Source organism: Temnothorax longispinosus, chromosome 9 (genome assembly GCF_030848805.1).
Source record: "Temnothorax longispinosus isolate EJ_2023e chromosome 9, Tlon_JGU_v1, whole genome shotgun sequence".
Lineage (NCBI taxonomy): Eukaryota > Metazoa > Arthropoda > Insecta > Hymenoptera > Formicidae > Temnothorax > Temnothorax longispinosus.
The window spans coordinates 14,211,491-14,233,513 of record NC_092366.1 but is presented as its reverse complement, the minus strand read 5'-3'; the positions used below and the strand labels follow the sequence as shown (position 1 = coordinate 14,233,513).

The following is a 22,023-nucleotide window of genomic DNA, read 5'->3' as shown; positions in this document are numbered from 1 at the left end:
TTACCTTCATTCACTTCCTTATCTTCAATTTATGAACCATTACATATAAATTATTATTTTTAGATGACCACTCCCAACATCAAGCCCGTACTGGAGTCTACACCAGAAGAAATTCTGGTTGGACAGGCATTTAGTCCAATTTGGGAAGTACTAAAGAAATACACAAGCAATTTACCATTAATAACAAATGTCTTGAAAGAATTAAAGAGCGAATTTGATGAAAAAAAGTATACCGACCCATGGGAGTATTGCGACGATTTATCGAAAAAAATTAGGAAGGCCCTCTTCGGAACCCGGACAACAAAACGATCAAAGAAACTCTTTAACGAGGTAATATTTATCTTATCTAACATTATCGCAAACATACTTCACGTATTTGTGAAGAGGGTTAACTAATTTACTGTTTTTTTTTTTTTTTTTTTTAACAGCTTTTACAAATACTTAAAATGGAAATAAATGTTGTAATGAAAAATCTTGGGTATTGTTGCGGCGAAAAATTGACATTTAACCCGCAGGTGCTTCCTTGCTGCGGCAAAAAGAACTGTCTAATACTAAAAAATGACTGGTATTTCTCATATAAGAACAGGTCAGTATACACAGTACAGCACAGTAGATATTATCTATTATTTATTATTTATTAAAAAAGAATTCGAAGATGTAGGTTAGAGTTTGAAGGAAAAGAATATTAAATTTGGTGCTCCTAATTAATGAATGAGTTGGGGGAGAGGGGAATAGATTTTGAGCCCGCGCGAAGCGCGGGCGAAAAATCTAGTGTGTATATATATATATATATATATATATATATATATATATATATATATATATATATATGTATGTATGTGAAATAATTATGTTGAAATTTGCATCAAAACTTTTTGAACTTTCTCGTGCGATTCTCTACCAATTTTTTTTTGCTATTGAGCAAAACATTCTCGACCAATCAATTCTACTCATAAATCGCATTTATTTTTTTATACAACTTGGAAAAATTTTACAATGTCGATTATACAAATTCTGGCGAATTTAAGCAGGCTTGGATATCGCTTGCGCAAATTCGCATTCTTTTATAGTTTGCAATATTTGTTATTCTCTTTCTACCTTAGATATGAGTGACCACGAAGCCGTTCAGCCAGCTACAGCTGTAGCTAGCTCAGAGACTAAGGATAAAGCCAAGAGAAAAGGACCAAAACCTTCATCCAAACGCCGTCTAGAGAAGTTTAGACTCTCTAAAAGTAAAGAGACGATGGCGGAGATTCACAAACAAGCTACTGAATGTATGTACCTCTGTATCTCTTGATGCTCTTCTTCAATGATTATACAAATTCTGTGCGGATATTCGTGTCGAGAATGCAAATTAAAGTGGTCCTCTCATCAGAATTTTCGTCATTAAGATAAAAAAACTAATATTGAAGCAATTAAATCAAGCCAGAACAGACCACAGTTCGAAATTTCTAACTTTAGTCGAAAACGGCTTTCAAAACAACCGAACGATGATGTAGCGGGTACGAGAACGGCCTGAGTTTAGTTCCTATCTAAATATCAGATAAGTCAGATCGGCCGTGATCCACGATAAATATACACCATCTTGATTTAAATAAAGATTTCTTATAATAAATAATTTGTTGTGCCGTACCGCGATCAGATCGTTCGCGGTGACACTGGGGTCCGTCAATCCGCGTAGCAAAGAATAATAACGCTCGGATTCTTTTTGATATTTGATTTAATAAAGATCTATATTCGTTACACTTGTCCTTCTTTAATTTTAAACACCCTGACTTGCGGGTAGGTCGCGATTACTTATAGTACAATTCACAAAAAGTATTAAAGCACGTGGCGTAGTGTACACGCTACTTAAGTTGTCGGAGGAGCAAAAACATAAAGATGTTATATCAAGCTCAACGGGCAGTTTCGCCCATACACTATGCTATTACGGACGTAAGTTAGAAACAGCAGTGACTGTTGTGATGCCGAAATCAACGGCACATGACATAATTACTATGTGTAAATATTCAAACAGAGAAAGATGCTTTAATGGAAGTTTTAATCGATCCCCTTAAAGTACGGTCCACGGCACGCGCCTCGCTTAAGACTGCCCGCTCCCCCCTCCGCTTATCGGAACGGCGGTCCTTTTATCGCTTAGCTTTCCGCGGTCGGGTTGCACCAGTTAGTGGCCGCACAATCTCAGGTGATGTTCCGGAATGCCACCTAAGAAATCAGATTGCAATTGCCGAATCTTGCTCTAAGCATTCGGTGTTACTAAACGCTCGATGTTGCTACCCGATCGTCGTTGCTAACCGCTCGTATTACTTCCGGCTCACAACAAATTAAATTCCACAAAATAAAAGCCAATATATAAACTTACCTGGATTAAATAATATTATTAAAGAACATAAAAACGAGACACATGAAAGAGCTTCGGACTCCTCTATACTTTATACTCAAATAACAAAGCTTAAGGATGAACCATGGACATGGACCTAGAAAAACATGTAAATTAATGGGAATAATTGAAACAGCATATAATCATATTATAACATAGAAAAATAATGTGTTGGCATTTATATATAAATAAATAAATATATATATACATATATATATATATATATATACATATATATATATATATATACTAGCTGGTTACCCGGGCTTCGCCCCGGAGGACATATGTAATCAGACACGCAAATAGTCTCTCTCTCTCAAAATAGTCTCTCTCTCGCGCGCGCGTGTATTGCCTCTCGCCCCACGCCCCCAGCCCTCAGTCATAACGCTTGCGCGATAAATAAATGAGATCGTCGCACGCGCGACCTAGCCGTTCAGTCTATCGTACGTCGTACTCCGACAAGTGTGGTCGCGTCTTCGGATAGAGTAAAAATTGTGAAATACAATTTTCAGCGATCATGGCACGTGCGCGCAATTTTAACGTGTTCATAACGGGTGCGACGCGGGAAGAAAGGATGGAAAAGCTAAATGTGTACATGAACCAGGCAGATTGGTTAATTGGCCAAGAGGAGAGCGGCGACTTTAACGACATAAAACACATTCAAATCGTATTTGGATTAAAAAATGCGAGACTGTTATCTGCAATGCAAAAGATTTTGCTCGACGGCAAAAGCGTGCAAATAACCAGAGATCCGAGAGCAATGGTATTATATTGCCGCGACCCAGCAAAAAGAGACGGCGAAATATTTCAAAAGGGCGATATCCCTAATTTTGACCGGAGAAAAACAGCCGAGGACACCCTCAACAAATTATTAGTAGAAGCATGTTCATTGGGCAGCTTCCAACCATCGATGGATTTGATTGAATCTAGAAATCCAAATTATTATATATTGAATAACGGCAAACTATATATCCACTTATTTTTCAAATAAATTTTCCGAAGGCGACAGGGGATTATACGCCCCGGAAGATTTCAACAGGGATTTATTTGAATTTCCGCAAAATAAAACGCTCGTGTTCGTCGGCCCGGTAAGTCTCTCTCTCTCTCTCTCTCTCTCTCTCTCTCTCTCCCCCCTCCCTCCCTCACAAGAGCCCTATCTTGCACGGAGGGCGCAGCTTTCAAAAAAAACTTTCCATGGCTCTAGTGGACTCGAACCTGGTTCCTGAGATTACGAGTCTGGCGCTCTACCACTAGACCACACTGCCGCCTTTTATTTTGAACCAAAATCAAATTTAAAAGGAGCCTATAATGTGCCTATTTTACGTAACAATAATATTTCATCGTTGACAAATCGTGGCAGGACTTCCAATCAAAAGTCGGTTGGCTTAGGGAGCAAAGCATAGTAAAAAGGCTGAACAAATCAGTGAGATAACCTGCGAGTTTGTAGAGAACCCGGGACGTTTGGCTCAATAGACCAGTGCGCTGTCTACTAGGCCACGCCTATCGAACTTTCAAGAATTTACTATCAATGTTATTGTAGGCGAGAAAAGATTTTTCGAAACGCAGAAAGAAGTCCGCGCGAAAGGGCTCGTTAAAAACGAGTAGTTCACTACGAGACTACTTAGAACCAACATTTGGCATCCTGTCAATTAAACTATTTGCCAGCGAAAAGCCTTCGCGCTATTCGCAAACGATAGGTGTGACACATTAGCATTAAACCGAGATTGCGGCTGCTCCATACATTGAGCAAGGACGAATCCACCAGGTAAAATTAGCCACTTGATACACACATATCAAGATCGCGATCGATTATTTAAATAAGACGAGTCTATAAAGAAACGAGTAGTTGAGTAGTGAAATATCCTAAATATGGTGAATATGTATCAAGCGGCTTTTAACAGCCTTCTTTACCTTTGCTAAAGATATCCACAGTTTGTTTTTTACTTCTCGAAACGATAATAATACCAACGACTAACGGAGAACTGGAACATGGAAATGATGCTATAGATATTGTTATAGACCGTCCTGATAACGATTTATCAACATACGAAAGCATAAATGACAGTAGTTGGGATTTAAAATAATAAGTGTTTCCTAACCAGTTATATAGTCAATTTAAAAGTTTTAAAATACAGTCCAATTACTTTTTATTTTCGCATTAATATTTCTGTTTGGCGCTCGCTTGTATATAGTAGTTTAGGTTTCGTAGTATTAAGTGCACATAGTTGAAATTCGATTCCGTATCATTAAGTTGTATTCTCTCCTTGCTGAGGCGCTCCAGCGCAAGGGGTACCGTGTGGTCGTGACGGCCTTCGTCGTTGGCGCCCTCGGCTCGTGGAATCCGAACAATGAGGGGGTGTTGAGATTGCTGCGCGTGGGCAGCGCGTATGCAACCATGATGCGCCGTCTTATTGTCTCGGACACCATTCGCTGGTCTAGAGACATTTACGTGGAGCACGTGTCCGGCGTGCGCCAGTACGCCGCTCCTTCGCGTCCCCCCGCTGATGGGGTACCGGCCACTCCACCTCGCGCAATTCGCCAGCGTTGGCCCACCAGCGAATAGGAGCGGCGCTTTTTCAGTCCCTTGTGATTTTGGGTAGTACGAGTATGAGTGTCGCGTAACTTATTATTATTTTATACATTGGGTGGCCACGCAGGTCACTCAATTACTATTGTACATAGCTCAATGTCCTGCCCACGACGTTTTACACTGTTTGTCTTTTTCCGTTTTTTTTTTTACTCTTATTCTACTCTTGCCTTTATATTTATACTTTTCTATTGTCTTTTTCTATTTTGTATTTTCTCTACTTCTAATTGTATTTTTACTTTCTTCGTACTTATTTGTGTGGGCATATATGTTCCGAGAGTGAATGTCGCGTGCCTTATATTATATTTTACCCGAGTGTGAGTGACCACGAGACAAGCGTTAGCGCATTACTATTTTATCAACGAGATATGCCGCACGTGGGCCCCTGGGTCAGTTTTAATCGACGCCCACTTACTGTGATAGGCCCAGGGGCCATACAGCTGTGATATTTACTTTTCATATATGACCGCGTCTGGGACTAGTCCCCCTCGACGATTTCGAATGTAAAGTCGGACGTGTGAAGTCTGGACGAACAATATTGCGCATCGAATACACTCTCGACTTCGATATTGATTTGCCGACATTACGAAACCGAATAATAACACCTATTTCGGAGCTGCGATTGAACTTGAACCGATTTCACGTTTCGCCAAGGCGAATACTGTCTCGCGTAGCTTTATTATCTACCACGATCGACATATTCAATGTTACACGCGGTGACGTGTTTCTTTCTCTTTACATTACGGGAATATCATGACCTTCGTACATGCTACTATTTACAAATGTGCTATCTAGAGACTGACAACGGGCAATCACCGAGAGAATAAGTAATAATACATCTCGTATATTCATCGTTGAATTTGGGGCGGACAAAAATATTGATCGAGTCGAATCGCTTTAAGAAATGTGTATAGTTTTCGCATTATAATTTTGCATCTGCTAACAAATGATATATTCTTCCGCATGATAGCATTTAATTAATTTCCTTTCATCCATTCATTACGAATTAGCAGCTATTTAGTTTCAGCAATTTCTCGATTATCATTTTACAATTTACGCACATCGAGGGTATAACATCGACGATATACTCGAGAAACATTTATTTATCACATATTTCGCCACGGATATATCTCGACGTCGAGCGTGCGTTATTCTCTCGCGCCCTTTTTGCTGCTTACATAAATCTAACGTTTGGTACTTATATTCGGGTCTACACTGGCCGCTTCAATCGGGAGTTCGTCGTCGACGTACACACACCTCACATACGTCGTACAGCAGCACCACCAATCGTTACAGGCAGCACCAATCGTTAACAAACCTAACAATGCAATTGAGAACTTCTTATACAGCCCAGACTTCGCTGTTCTGTCCCGTTTTTGATTGATGTCAAAAACGTGTATAAATTAACAGGAATATATCGAGTTGCGTATTTACGAAAAGAAATCTGATTAAGTTAACATAACACGTAACATAACATAAATAATGAATTTTTAACTTAATACTATATAATGTCAGATTGTACAAATGCCTTTTCGCATGCAACTGATTGAAGTCGCGATTTTGATTTAAGTAACTTTCGCCGAAGCACATTAATCGGTATGAAAATTAATAATCGCTAAGATATAATATCTCTGTCTAAAACAGAGTAAACATAACTTGGATACTGTAAAAGAAGAAACGGTTATCCACGATATTCCAGATATGCACATCTTCTCGGTGTCAATTGGTATGGTCGACTTCGACTAATCGTTTAATTAGTTATTTACCTAAATATCTAGTTATACTGCTTGTGCGCACTGTGAATAATTTATAATGTAGGAACCGTTCGAGATCGGTGGTTAAACTCTCCTCGAGGTGACTAAATTGTGATTTCGTTGAAATTGTACCGCGAGTAAATCCATCGGATGCAAATTTTTCAACTAGCGACGAAAATTTCAATTCGATCAAATAATTATTCAATAAGAATCTCTATCGCTATGTAAACGATTTAACCGAGTTAAATTGCATTACACTGATTTTTTTCAATAATTTTGCAGAAGCGGACAGCGTGGTCGTACGATTGAAAATTTACGGCCGTTAAACAGCAACCGAAATCGATCCTTATCGCCCAGGCACTCCCACAGCACGGTGAGAGACTGTCCATCCTCGAGCGTGGCGCGTTATACCTCACTCAACGGGTGTTTTCAAAGACCGCCCATTACGCGTAGACCCGCATGCTACGTAACGTTGTTTACTTATCAAAAAATTAAATCGAAAAGTTCTGAGCAATTATTTTTTACAATACTTTTAATTATCGAGTAAAGTCAGTCCACTCCCAGTGGAACGACACCTCCACGTGGCCCTCTCCTGGATTTTCAAGGTCCGAGGGGAAGATCCGGACACCGCCGCAACTGCGGTGCTCTTCGCGTTCCAAACCCTATCTCCCTGCTAGAGGTTTCCAGGGAACTCGAACGCTTATACAGAAAAGAAAACTCTTCGCGGATCTCCCGACGGCGTCTCCATGTCATTTTGGGTTACCCCGACGAACACTCTTACGAGGGCCCGAATTGTATGCGGTTCCGCTGCCGGGTTCCGGAATAGGAACCGGATTCCCTTTCGCCCGACTGGCGGTGGCCTCTTGTCCCCCGCCCATGAAATTAAATAAGCCCGACGTGCGGCCTAAAGCCGTGCCTTATATTTTAAAAAAGAATTTAAAAAAATGAAAAGCGACGCCCAACTCGAATGGTCGCAACATTCCAAAACCAGAGACGAAGACACTCCTGCGAAATATCACTTCAAAAATTGCCAAACCGAAACAATTAGACGGTACGAAACGGATCCAATGAAGGAACACACTGAGAACACACATGGGGAATCTCTTGGAAATCGAGAACACAGGCAACTCACAATTATAATCTTGTAATTCTAACCACAAATAGCTCCATAGCGATTTTACTTTTTCCAAATCCCCGTTCCGACATGTGCAGATCATCCAACCCGGGCACGGCCCAACATCAACCCTGCAGCAGCGGACCCAATACATCCGACGAAAGACCGTTCATGACGAACATTGCCGACGCCACGCCTGCCGCACATGAGACTTCGGCGGAAAAAGAAAAGGCTGATACAATGATCCTTGATTCCCTCTGAATATCAGCAATACATCTACAATTCCAGTCTGTATTATGCAATTTATAAACAAACAAAACATCCCCGTTACAGCAAAAAGATGGCAAAGAGAAAGGGGAAGAGGAGGAACAAGGCTATCGATCGCCTCCGTTTCATCATCCAAATGACGCAGATGCGGCTCTCCTCCCCGCCCGGGCCGACCAGGAGTGTGCTCCGAAACAAATTCTCACTCATTACGTCTTGACAACATGTAAAACAAAAATGGCTATAGTACAACTATGATACGTAAAGCAAAACTATGCCGCGCAACCATGACAAAGCACGAGAAAGCTGCAATATGTGAAATACAATCTGTCTTCAAATCCGTCCTATTGTTTTCAAATAAAGCAAAGCAACGCATCCTACGCAAACCCACCACATCGCACCACCCTCGTCGCCCCGGCGCGCCGCCCGCACTCTCAACCCTCCCGTCTGAAACAAAACACGACCCATCACACCCTGACAGCAAATTTATGCAAAACAAAACGATCCGCAGTATAACCATGACACACAAAGCAGAACCACGCTGTGCAACTGTCGCCAAGCGCAAAGACGCCGTGATATGTGGAACAATCCCCAAAGCAACTCTTCCATCACTGCTTCCAAATAAAATGAAATAATGCCTCGTTTGTATTTTGTACCCCGGGGGCTTCGCCCCCGGGGAATTGGTTTGATGAATAAAACCGGCTTTTAAGTTACATATTGATCCTTAATCGCGTCAATCGCACTCATAATCAAGCGGGTCCTACGGCGAGTAGGACTACCAATACGGTCGATATCGAGTTCGATGACTCGCGCGAAACGTTGGCGGATCGCGGTAACTACTCGCGCGACTCACCCGACTCGTGCTGCCCGCCTGCGGGTGGCCCGCCTAATTACTTGGACTTGGTACTCGTTCGCGCCGTACTTCGCAGGTGCGCGAGTCGAGGAGTACCGGAGAATACATTCACATTTCGGCCGTGAAAAAGTGAACTTGTCACCACATTTTCGGAGCACGACTCGTCTCCAGAGCGTGCCTTGCTTGCGTGTTCTTGCGTGCACCGCCTGTCTGTATATTGTGCCCTGCTTGCCTTCCTGCCACTGCTCGCTTTATCGTGCCTTGCCTGCGTGCTTGCTTACTCGCCTTCGCGCCTGTACCGGAGAACGTGCCAGAAGGAAGGACGAGAGAGACAGAGACAAGAACACCATCCACGAGGGGCAACGGGCAACGATACGGTGAGTCGCATGCTTTGCATCGCTTTGCTTGTTACCTCGTTTGAATTCGTGAGGGAACGGTCCCTCTGGTCCTTCGATTATTTTGTAGACCGATCGCGAATCCGGGGCGACTGACACCCCCCCGAGCAATTTCTTTCGAGTGAAGTGCGCCGCAATAGGTAGGGTAGATTTCTCCCCACCGACTTCCATGTGTAAAATACCTACATTATACATCTGCTTAACTATCTTCTTTACTCCATGTATAAAATACTTACATTATACATTTATTTAACTATCTTCTTTCCTCCCTCCCCTGAACGAAATTTTAATAAAAAAAATAATAATTATGCACAAGAGTCACTCATATAGCACGTGCTCAGGCCGTGACCAACTTCCTCGACAGGAACAGCAAGAATTAGGTTATAACAGGCGACATAATACTTGCCACAGAAATACTCTCAGCAAATCGACACAAGTGTCCAATCCAGATCCAAAAATGTGTCTACGATAAGGGCAAATGTGGTTGAATCTAATAGTCTATCAAAATCCCTGCGGTGGCCGATCTGTTCTAAGACCGATGAATGCGGCTACAGCTGTATTGATCAAGCTATCAGCTGCAATGATAAGAATTCATTTTTATTGGAAATGGACGATATACAAAGAGACGAAGCTTCAAGCAAAATATTGAAGACAAATTCTAATGAACATACATGGGCTAAACAAGTAGAAAATAGAGAGATGCTTGCAGACGATGCCGTACACCTGCTCATAAAAAAATGTCTGCCACATGCCCTGCAGAAAATTGTTAGGGTATGTGCACCAGGAACACTAAGCATAATAAAGGCAGTACGGACATTAAAAAATCCATCAAACAAGATTCGAACAAATCTAGGAGGAGATGTAAAGTTCTGCATCCTATGTGATGTGATAGACTCTCACTTTTTTACCGTAATCTTAAAAGTGGATAGAAATAAGGGGATTAATGCGGGGCATTGCATAGGTTGTGTCGTACTGGACTCATATCAGTCATATAGACCCAAAATAGCACATGATATTTACCAAGCTGTAAATTATAACGAAGCAACTTGCAACATATTTCGAAATCCCAGAGCGCCACAACAAAGTGGCAGTAACGACTGCGGTTTATACGCAGTCGAATATATTCGGAACCTCACCGAGTATTATTTTGGACCGCAGGGTACTGTGACGTTGCACTGCGTGCCCGTCACAGTTTTCCCCATTCCCATCGTTGTATTGCGCGCGTACTGTTGAGTTTTAAGGTTTTCAGGAAGAAGCGGCCGGAGGGCCCGTTTAGACAGCGTGGCGCCATCCGCCGGTGCGGTGGAACGCCCTGATCTAGAAGGCCGCGAGTCGAAGCCGCGAGTCGAAGTCGCGGGGAATGATCAGGGACTGTTGGGTAGACCGCGAGCGAGGAAGGACGTCGGAGAGGAATTGTACCGAGAATAAGCGAGGGCGGCGGCCCTAAGAGATAGAGTGAAGCACGGAAGGAAGGACGAGATGTAACCAGCCACCCATCCCAGACATCAGGTATCGGGGAACGGCGGGCGGAGGGTCAGTATCGTGTCGCGTAAGAGTTTGAGAGACGCGTAGGCTTGCTTGAGAGTTTCCTTGCCTACGCGCCATTGCCGTGAATCCATTGAGAGGATTATCGCTTTTCGTTTCGTTCGTTTCGCTTCTACGAGTAGGACATATCCCGCCCGCTGACTCCCCGTAAGAATATCGAAGGGGCGTCCGTTTCTTCCCGACTCGACCGACCTGGGATCGGAGAGTAAGAACGGTGCGGCGCCGGCCGCTCGTCACGAGGGTGATGCGTGTCGCGTAAGAAAACCTCGCCGGTCGACTCAACAGTCCGTCGCGTTAGATTACCGTTTCGAGTATTCGGAGATTACCGTTTATGATTATCGTGCCGATCGATTGGTGTGTAAAATATCGGCGTTAGAGTTAGATTTCGCGTAGCGAAAACTTCGTCGTGCGGGCTTTCCACGCGTCCGGCCGTTCAGGGGCGTGTCGGCCTCCGGGATACGTAAAACTACCGCGCCCGGTACGGGAAGTGTGAGGCGTCGGCATACCGGTCATCGAGGCAGCCTTCTCGAAGAAGGTGACCGAACTCGACCGCGATTAACGTTAAGAAATTTAGAGTAAGGTTTACTCCGGCTGAGAGTACCGCACGCCCCGGGCTGAATTAAGCGTGAGTATCACGTGCTCGCGGTGTGGACCGTGCGGCGAAGCTTCGCGTTACGTTTCGAGGGGAGGTATTGCGTGTATCGTTCAAGTTGCGAGAAACCTCGAGTTATATTGTATCTTGTGCGTATCGTTTATTCTGCGAGAGATTATTTTGCGTATATCGTTTATTGGGCGAGACCGTGCTTAGCGTGTATAGTTTATTTTGCGGGATATTATTTTACGTGTATCGTTCCCTTTGTGAGAAATTATTTTGCGTGTATCGTTTATTGTGCGAGACAGTATTTAGCGTGTATAGTTTATTTTGCGGGATATTATTTTGCGTGTATCGCTTACTTTGCGAGAAATTGTTGTGCGTGTATCGTTTATCTTACGAGGAATTATTGTGCGGGAATTGTTTATTCCGCGAGAAAGTATTGTGCGCGTATCGTTTATTTAGCGAGAACTTTTGCGAGAAATCCCGACTGGATATCGTCCCCTCAGAGAGGAACCATTATTTGGCGTGGTCGTTCATTCTACGAGAAGTCCTTATTTTGGAGATATTACTCCTTCGGTGAGAATATCCGCGGGTAGCGGTCGTTCCCGAGAACTCTCCGTTCGCGTGTGTTGAAATAGAGTCATTCTCAGTAATTGGTCGCGTAGATATAGAGTAGAGTCAGGTAATTACGATTCGGTGTGACGTGGTGGATGTGGTCCTAATGATGGATCTCAGGATTGGGGCATATTTGGCCCTACGCTAGAACTGACGGAACACATAACGTCACACTTATTTTTTTATTGGTTTCCTCGGAGAGTCTCGTGTATGAGTTGATATTAGTTTTCGCGCTCCCGTTACACTGTATTACCGGGTTCGGCGTATTTCCTCGCGTGTATTATTTCGTCGACATATATTATCACTTTTCGCCTATTTAATAGCGTAGATCTACGTGTAGTGTTTCGTGGGCGCATATTATTATGTTTCGCGCATTTCACCGCTTAGATTATCCCTGAAGTGGATTTTCCCGAGAATATTAGTTCTGCGTCCGAGTTTATTTTAACGCGCGGACCCTGCGAAAAACCCTGCGTGGTCGGGGGGGATTGTGATTGATCACGGTGAATAATTCGCTCGCGTCCTGTAAGTTGTAACGCTATTATTACGCTTTCTCTTATATTATACTTAGATTTACACGTTACTTGAGTACTTTCTTTTGTGTTTGTTTCGCCTCGCCAATGATCAAACCCTTCCGCAGTCAGCCTATGTAAGGATCACGACCCGCTATCGAAAATTCTGAGCAGTCGTTGCGATCGGCCAGAGCGGAGGTGTCATGAAGTGGGAATTAAGAGTTGTGTCGATAATTAGAGTTTATGTCGGATCTTTGTAGAGTTCGTGTAGAGTACTTTTCGCGGGTTAGAGTAAACGGTGGTGTGGCCGTATCCACACCTGGCGCCCAACATTGTTTCGTATCGATTTCGAGATCCGCTCTGCCACCCGATCATATACTTGCTACGCGATTCAGGCCCGCCTCACGGGCCGGGACCAAACATATAGAGAAATAGCGTCGCAGTACATATTACAGAACTTTTATATTCAAAATAGATTCCGATCAAAATTTAGTTATTTCCGTTATATTTTTTTAAGGAAAACGAAAATAATTCCGATCGGACTCCATTCTGAAAAGTTTCATACTAAGAACTCTAATTAACATTTACGCCCCGTGTTACGCAGGTCAAGCAAGACACAGGATAAAAATTGAGGCCCAATGCGATGTGCAGAATTTACGGCGGAGTTTCCGTTTAAATAAGACCAAAGACAACCAAAGGATCAAACCAAAGTAGGAAAAGATAAGGTAAAGAAATCTTTATTTTAGAAACAGTTTCCAAGATACATTTTTTGTCTTATGCTACGATCTTTCTTATTGTTTTACTTCAGGAGACTGCGCAAAATGAAAAAGTTGTAGTGAAGAGGAAGCATTATAAAAATTACTCAAAAGAAAACTTGTCAAAAGCAGTCAAGGATGTAAAGACGGGAGTACTCAGCGTGTCGGAGGCATCGAAGAAATATTCGGTGCCTCCTTCATCGCTTTACCGGCATACCGCGTAGAGTCACAAACACGGACGTCTTTTAAATGTATACTCTGTCACGGGAATTTCCAATTCATCAGACGAATCTGTTACATTTCTAATATTTTCGACATAATTGTTAAAATCTGATCTATAGACCTCCTAAAAATTGAGATTTTTATGTAAACCACAAATTTCCATCCAAAGTGGATGCAATCTTCTTGTTGAGTCGAATTACGATTCATTAGACTGAATTAAAATACAATAACTTTTAATTGGCAATTATAAAGAAAGTATTTATTCACTTACGATAACTTCTATTTTTAAATTTAATCCTGATATTTTCAAAAGCACATCAGCAGTTCTAGACAAAAAAACAAAGATTTAAGCAGATTATTATATACTATATATTATATATTAAACGAAAGAAAAGAAAGATACAGAAATACTAGCTCTTTGTTGCAAACAAATCTTAAAGTATGTAGTGCATTAACATTAACAACAATGTTTTGTCATCAGACTATGACTGATGGAGAAATACAACAAATGAGAAGATTAACTGATACTGCTCGAAAACAGGGAGAAGATTTGGAAATTTTTAATTTCAATCTTGCTAAATGGAATCTTTATTCAACATTTCAGTTAACTACGTTGCTTATGTTATGTGCGCGATGTAAAAAGGAAATTAAGTCTTCAATAGATCCTGCACAAACATCCCATACGTTCTCATCGGATTCTACATCGCAGTCATTGACGACCGGAGCAAATGCTATTTCGGTCACGTTCGCGTCATCATTCATCGATTTGCACGTTTCGGATACGAAATCCGATTTAATCGATTCATTATCCCTCTTACTTTCGTCACTTTTATCGTCATTGATACTTTCTCGACTAGAAGTCAGATCGTCAGAATCCAATTTAGTGTTATTATTCTGTATATTTTTCACGATCTTTAACATCTGTTGCATTAGTTTCGGAACGTCCAACGCCGTCTGATTCGCCGCATGCACTTGATATTTTGAATCATCAATGTTACAGGATACAGGACGAGAATCAGACCGATTCAACTGATGTTGTTTCGTGTCATCAACATTTGAAACACGTGAATCAATTTCCAAGGACTGATTCAACTGACGCTGCTTTATGTCATTAATGTTAGAAGAAGCAAGAAAATTTGTTTCTATGGATGAAAAAATTGTTACTGTGGAATCATTATGTGATTCATCAGTTAACTTTTTAGGCAACTCCTCGGACATTGACTTCTTAACCAAGCTGTGTATCTTGATGTGATTATTTATATCCATACAGTTAGATGCCTTAGATTATTTGTCGTTTGATGATATAATGATGGTATCGTTGGATGTATTGGCACTGTAAGACGACAATCGAATTTGCTTGCTGCTAGAAGATTCACTTGAGTCAACGAACGTGGAGTTTGTCCACTTGCGACTTAATTTGTCCAGTAGCCTCTTATATCCAGGAATGCATGCTTTATTATTTGTATTGGACTCAAGGGAATTGTTTGTATTGCGTCCAGACATTTCTTTGTTCATATTATCTTTATTAGATATATTAGAAAAAACTGACTCCGGATCTGTATTGGAATTTCCGTCCTGTATTTTCAGATTGGCCTTTGTTTCGCATACTTTGCCATTTATGTCTACTTCCCGTTTCATTTCCCTCGAAGAAGTTACGTCATTGAATTCAACGATATTTGCACTAGATTTCGATGTATCTTCAGATTCAACACTATCATACAATGTCTTCATTTTATCGTTCGGTTTAAACCTTACTGGTTGGGACAATTTGGTTGGGTGTTGTCTTGTCTCTCATCGTTTTTATAAAATCGGTCATATCGTCAAATCGCTGAGAAATATTATCCTCAGGCAGAAAAATTTCCTCTTCCATACGAGTCATGTTAAAAAAATATCGTTCCCCAGGTATCTCATTTCTCTGATAATGCAAGCCGAAAAACTTCATAATTTGGAAGTTTATTTAGAAAATAAGAAAAAGGAGAAAGAAGCTGTAAGTTGGGAATTTTAATAATAGTATAATAAGTAGTATATTCTTTCTCTTATTCGTCGCCCAATCGGTAGTAAAGCGCATTAATCGCGACAGGTGTCTATTGAGAACGGGCACGATGACAAAATAGCGGAAATGAGTCGGCTCGTAAACACACGAAACATGTATACTCACTCAGTTTTGTCGATAAAATTGTAGAATTTACTTTTACTACTGTTTCGTGCTCGGCCGAGGTAACCTCGGAACACGAATTGAATGCCGGGACTACCCTGACAAGGGCGCGGGGCAAGGTCCTAGAGGAGTTAGCGAGGAGTGTATTTTAGATGACGCACGTCCTTTGGATTTGATTCACAAACACAATTTATTTCAACACGGTATTTTACAAAGTTTTCTCGCACTCGCGCAACCGAGCGGGTTGAGCATACGCGATAAATGTCAGAACGGAAATCTTGCGTCGCTCGTACTCTCTGCGATGGCTCGCGAAACGGAGATCTTGAAGAACGATTGAGTACCACCCTCGCGATCGGAAATCTTGAACACGACCGGTGGATATCTTGCTCGCGAAGCAGATGAGCGACCGCGAACACGATGACTCGCGAGATGCTCAGGCGCACTTAGGGTCACTCGGGGACGCGATAGCGGGCGCGAGTTTCACACTAATCACAATGAGAAGAGTAACTTACTGTAACGAGACGCGGTCGGTATTTCCGCGGTAACGATGAGAACGGCGCGGCACGACAAGATGGCCGCGAGCGGGGTCGATATCGGGATCGAACTCCCTGCGTATATTGTACAAGGACTGGACTGCCCATCTGTGTTTACGCGCGGTTATCGCAACGCTCGAGAAAGAGGCACTCGCGAAAACCCGAGTTTGATTCGTGACGGTTTCGCCGTCGACACGGTTCTCTCTTGAAGAATCACGCTACCGCACGCGGTGATCACGTGATTGGTCCCTTGGCTTCGCCACGTCGTTGCTGGCGAACGGAAAAACTTGCGAAATGAGAAGTTTCACGTGGCAACCAATCAAGCGGGTGCGGCTCGCGATGAAATTACGGACTATTACGGATTTCGCGCAATTACTTTCGAGAACACTCCTGAACACTCCCGAAATGCTAATTGTCACGAACGACCAGCTCGACTTCTTCCTTAGCGAGGCAGAAACGGAAGAGAGCGCGGATCAATATCGATCAACCTTCGTCCCGAGAAGAGACCCTCGGCCGGGGGTTGTTGCCTCGCGAAAGACGAATCACATCGATCCGCGACGTAGAGTTGCGCGGTGTACGTAAATTAGGAAACGCGTGCGCGTTTTGCAATCGCGCAGTCGGAACAGTAGGCGCGACAACCGGGTGATCTCGGGCAAGTTCGTGTCAAGCCCGAGGGTTGTTTGTGCTCGCGCCAGGGGCGTTCGCTGTCGCGACAGCGCCCCATTATACCGACTTTACCTTAATCCTAAACAACCAATACCCAGATAACCAAGCGTGCGATTCCCGCACAAGATACTGCTACCGTATTGTTACTGTACTGCCACGAGATGTCAGCGTACGGCGTAGCTGTACAGTATCAGTACAAAAATGATACATGATACTGATACAACGTACTGTTCTGGTATTATCATCGTACCTGTACATACTGCGTACTGTTCGGTTTATATGCGCAATAGGAACTGTACCATATCAGTACAGCGTACTGAGCATGTATTGAAATCTAAAATTTATTATTTTTTAATTTTAAATACGAATAAGATATATATATATATATATAGCGTCAAATTTACATCAATTTAGAAGGACCAAAATCCATGGTCGAAATGTCTTGACAATTTAATCTTGCAATTTAATTGGTCGAATTGTCATGACGCGATGATAGCCAATTGCAGTCGATCAATTAAAGAGTTTTTTAATTGGAAACTTAGAATACTTAATCCTTAATTAATATTCATACGTTTTTTCGGTACCTTCAAAGTGCATACGTGGGTCTGTCATCACGTTCAACGCTATTTTCTCCTATACCTTAAAGTATACTTTAAGCTTAAAACTAACTAACTAACTAACTACTTAACTTCAAGCTTCAAAATGCTTTTTTAATATATATTTTTTATATATTTTTTATTATTTTTTTATATATTTATTATATATGCTTTTTTAATATATTTTTCTTTTATATGATTCACGCTTGTTGAAGTATAAAAAATTGTAATTTGTATACATGTAATATGTGTAATGTATGTGAGGTACAAGAGGGTGGCAGTGCGGTCTTGTGGTAAAGCGCCAGACTCGTAATCCCGAGGACCCGGGTTCGAGTCCACCTGACCACAGGAATTTTTAATTCCAAACTGCCACCCCCCGCACGACTGGGGCTCAGCTGGTTGAAGTTTGGAACGTTCCTGGAGCGATTTTTTAAAACCGATTTGTTCCATTTCCCCTTTCGCACAGAGTTAGTTCTAAACGTCAGACAAACAACAAAAAATAGTAGGAGCGAATACACGCGTCGGAAAGCACCCTTACACACGATAAACTACCCTTCAGACCACTAAAAAAATTCTTGCATCTCTAAAACCGATTTGTTCCACTTCCCCTTTCGCACAGAGTTAGTTCTAAGCGTCAGACAAACAACAAAAAATAGTAGGAGCGAATACACGCGTCGGAAGGCACCCTTACACACGATAAACTACCCTTCAGACGACTAAAAAAATTCTTGCGTCTCTAAAACCGATTTGTTCCATTTCTCCTTTGGCACAGAGCAACTTCTAAATGCCACACACAAATTACATAAGAGACCGAACCGATACACCTTGCGAAAGACACCCTTATACTAAAAAAACCTACCTCCGGACCACTTTAAATATTCTGGCTACGCCGAAAATGATTTGTTCCATTTCTCCTCTGACACAGAGCAACTTTTAAGTGCCACACACAAAGTACATAAAAGACCGAACCGATACACTCTGCGGAAGACACCCTCTGCTCAAAAAACCTACCCCCGGACCACTTTAAATATTCTGGCTACGTCGAAAATGATTTGTTCCATTTCTCCTTTGGCACAGAGGAACTTCTAAGTGCCACACACAAATTACATAAGAGACCGAACCGATACACTTTGCGGAAGACACCCTTATACTCAAGAAACCTACCTTCGAGCAAGTTGCCGGTAATTCTTGAATATTTTTCAAATAAATATCCTTCTACTATTTTTTGTTGTTTGTCTGACGCTTAGAACTAACTCTGTGCGAAAGGAAAAGTGGAACAAATCGGTTTTAGTAACGCAAGAATTTTTTTAGTGGTCTGAAGGGTAGTTTTATCGTGTGTAAGGGTACCTTCCGACGCGTGTATTCGCTTCTACTATTTTTTGTTGTTTGTCTGACGCTTAGAACTAACTCTGTGCGAAAGGGGAAGTGGAACAAATCGGTTTTAGAGACGCAAGAATTTTTTTTAGTGGTCTGAAGGGTAGTTTATCGTGTGTAATGGTGCTTTCCGACGCGTGTATTCGCTCCTACTATTTTTTGTTGTTTGTCTGACGCTTAGAACTAACTCTGTGCGAAAGGGGAAGTGAAACAAATCGGTTTTAGAGATGCAAGAATTTTTTTAGTGGTCTGAAGGGTAGTTTATCGTGTGTAAGGGTGCCTTCCGACGCGTATATTCGCTTCTACTATTTTTTGTTGTTTGTCTGACGCTTAGAACTAACTCTGTGCGAAAGGGAAGTGAAACAAATCGGTTTTAGAGACGCAAGAATTTTTTTAGTGGTCTGAAGAGTAGTTTATCGTGTGTAAGGTTGCCTTCCGACGCGTGTATTCGCTCCTACTATTTTTTGTTGTTTGTCTGACGCTTAAAACTAACTCTGTGCGAAAGGGGAAGTGGAACAAATCGGTTTTAGAGATGCAAGAATTTTTTTAGTGGTCTGAAGGGTAGTTTATCGTGTGTAAGGGTGCCTTCCGACGCGTGTATTCGCTCCTACTATTTTTTGTTGTTTGTCTGACGCTTAGAACTAACTCTGTGCGAAATGGGAAGTGGAACAAATCGGTTTTAGAGATGCAAGAATTTTTTCAGTGGTCTGAAGGGTAATTTATCGTGTGTAATGGTGCTTTCCGACGCGTGTATTCGCTCCTACTATTTTTTGTTGTTTGTCTGACGCTTAGAACTAACTCTGTGCGAAAGGGGAAATGGAACAAATCGGTTTTAAAAAAATCGCTCCAGGAACGTTCCAAACTTCAACCAGCTCTGGGGCTCGTGCGGCGAAACTGGGCTATCTTTCGGAGGAGAAATGCATGGTGGTCATTTTATTGTTCAATTCTTCTACATACCTGATCAGGTCTGTGTTGGTCTTATTTAAAAATTAAATTTAAAATTGGTCGTCAAGCTAGGGGAGCTTGGGAGTTTTTTTTTTAATAAAAAGCGCCGCTTGTTAAAGTATAAAAAATTAAAAAAAAAAAAAAAAAAAAACTCCCAAGCTCCCCTAGCTTGACGACCAATTTCAAATTTAATTTCTGAACAAGACCAACATAGATGCATATAAGGGATGCTAACTACTACATAAATCACTTGGAAATCCTTTGAAACGAAGCTTGACGACCAATTTCAAATTTAATTTAATTTAATTTAATTTCTCCTAAATCCGAAAGATAGCCCAGTTTCAGTTTATTATTTTTTTTAAAGTATACTTTAAAAAATCTAAAAAAATTCATGAAACATCTGTCTACATTATAGTTGACAATTTTAGTCATTATTTTGATAAATATTTGTTATTTAATATCTTCCGACAGGCTTGCAAGTTTTATTGTTACGAACAGATATATCACTTTATAGCTCGGACACCGTAAACCTATGTATGCACTTTAAGGATTAATTATAATAATTTTTATAATTAATTAACTGAAGTAATAACATTTTTTAAATAACCTTACTATATTTTGGCGCGCGCAATCGACGCAAGCGCGGCCAGACGGGATGTGATAGCTCACATTGCCAATTGGCAAGCTGAAAACGCGATCTAATTCTGATTGGTCGACTGTGCTGGGTACACCTTATGCCGCCTTAATGGAGAAGTTCGTGCAGTGTAAATCCGCCATAATAAGAGAAAGTCTCCTCCCAACTCCCAACGGCCAGCGCGGCTGTTTTGTTTTTCGCTGCGCATTGTTGTTTCTTTTCTGCGATAACGTGAACCCGTACGGACGTGTTTTCCTTACTTCCGTAATTTTTCAAGCTATTACGGAATATTCAGGAGGTTCAGGAATATCAAGGATTTGAGAATCATATATTGTTATTCATTCAGTATCTGAGGTAAGTAATTTTTCATGTAACAACTCACTCTGTATACATATATGCATATATATGTTTTAAGTTTACGCATGTTATTTTGTTAACAATTTTAATACATTTGTTGCGATTATTTTTAATATTAAATAATAACATTGGCCGCGTTCAGAAAAACAATTTAACTGCTGCATTGTCTTGTCGACACTTGACATTGATTTCTTTGTTATAAATTCTAAAAGTTTAACAGCTAAATCATTAATTGCTACTGAGCGGTTAAACGTCCCTGGTAACGCACTTTGATAGCTCAGATACGTCCCGAAGAAGTGCGCAAGAAAACAGTCCAAAATTGCGACAGATGTGCATAATATCTGTGATTAAACGAGTACTTACTGTACTATTGCAGCAGTGTCTGCTGTAAGAAGCTACTGTGAAATTTATATATAAAAATTTATCACAGGTTATAATCACATATATTATGCACGTTCTATCGCAATTTGTACTGTTTTCTTGCGTACTTCTTCGGGACGTATCTGAGCTATCAGATTGTGTTACCAGGGGTCTATTGAGTGTGACTTGTTAAAAAATTAAACATTATATATATATTGTAACATATATGTACTAGATATATATCAGATTGTGACTCTGAAGTTCTTCATTAATTTCTAATTTCTAAACACCCTTAGTCAATGGTAAAATTATTTAAAAAATTTAGGGAAAATAATTTAAATTAAAATATCTATTTTTCCTCAATATTTTTTCTTTTTTTGGTGTATTAATAATTTTTGACATATTTATTTAGATAGAACTTGTCGAACTATTTAAAGAAAAAACTTCTTAAATCTAATTCACCGTTTAGAAGTCAAACGACTGTTAGATGAACAGTAAGATAAACTTAGAAGCGTATTAATTTTAGCCTTATACAATAAAGGAGGGCTCAGAACTGAACTCTGCCGATTTTGATGAAACTTGACAGGATTACAGAGAAAATTTTCTCAAATATGTAATGATATCCTAATTTGGGTGCCAACGGTCAAACGTTTCCGAGATATTTAAATAATAAATATAGCATTTTTAGAGTAGAATATATTAGGATACTCACATACAAGTATTTGGCATAGTGGATAAGTAATTGCTTCATAATTTGTAAACTCGTTTAAATCCCAGTTAATTTTTTTATAATAATGTTTTTTTATAACATCAAT

General features: G+C 41.0%; 1 protein-coding gene across 3 annotated transcripts in view; it reads left to right on the top strand.

Moving 5' to 3' along the window:
• The window catches only part of LOC139818838 (uncharacterized), a 39,632-nt gene extending 23,874 nt beyond the window's left edge, over positions 1-15,758 (top strand). Inside the window, exons 4-9 of one of the 3 annotated variants that reach the window (XR_011733532.1) lie at positions 64-330; positions 429-586; positions 1,104-1,274; positions 7,004-7,094; positions 13,216-13,336; positions 13,420-15,754. Coding sequence is in view for 2 of the 3 variants with exons in the window: in XM_071787824.1 (XP_071643925.1) it covers positions 559-586; positions 1,104-1,274; positions 13,216-13,325 (309 nt within the window). In the remaining variant the exon portion in view is untranslated. Of the gene's footprint in view, positions 1-63; positions 587-1,103; positions 1,275-7,003; positions 7,095-13,215; positions 13,337-13,419 lie in introns of all 3 variants that reach the window. The other 2 variants (XM_071787824.1, XM_071787825.1) reach the window with 2 other exon arrangements.
• The last annotated feature ends 6,265 nt before the right edge of the window (positions 15,759-22,023 follow it).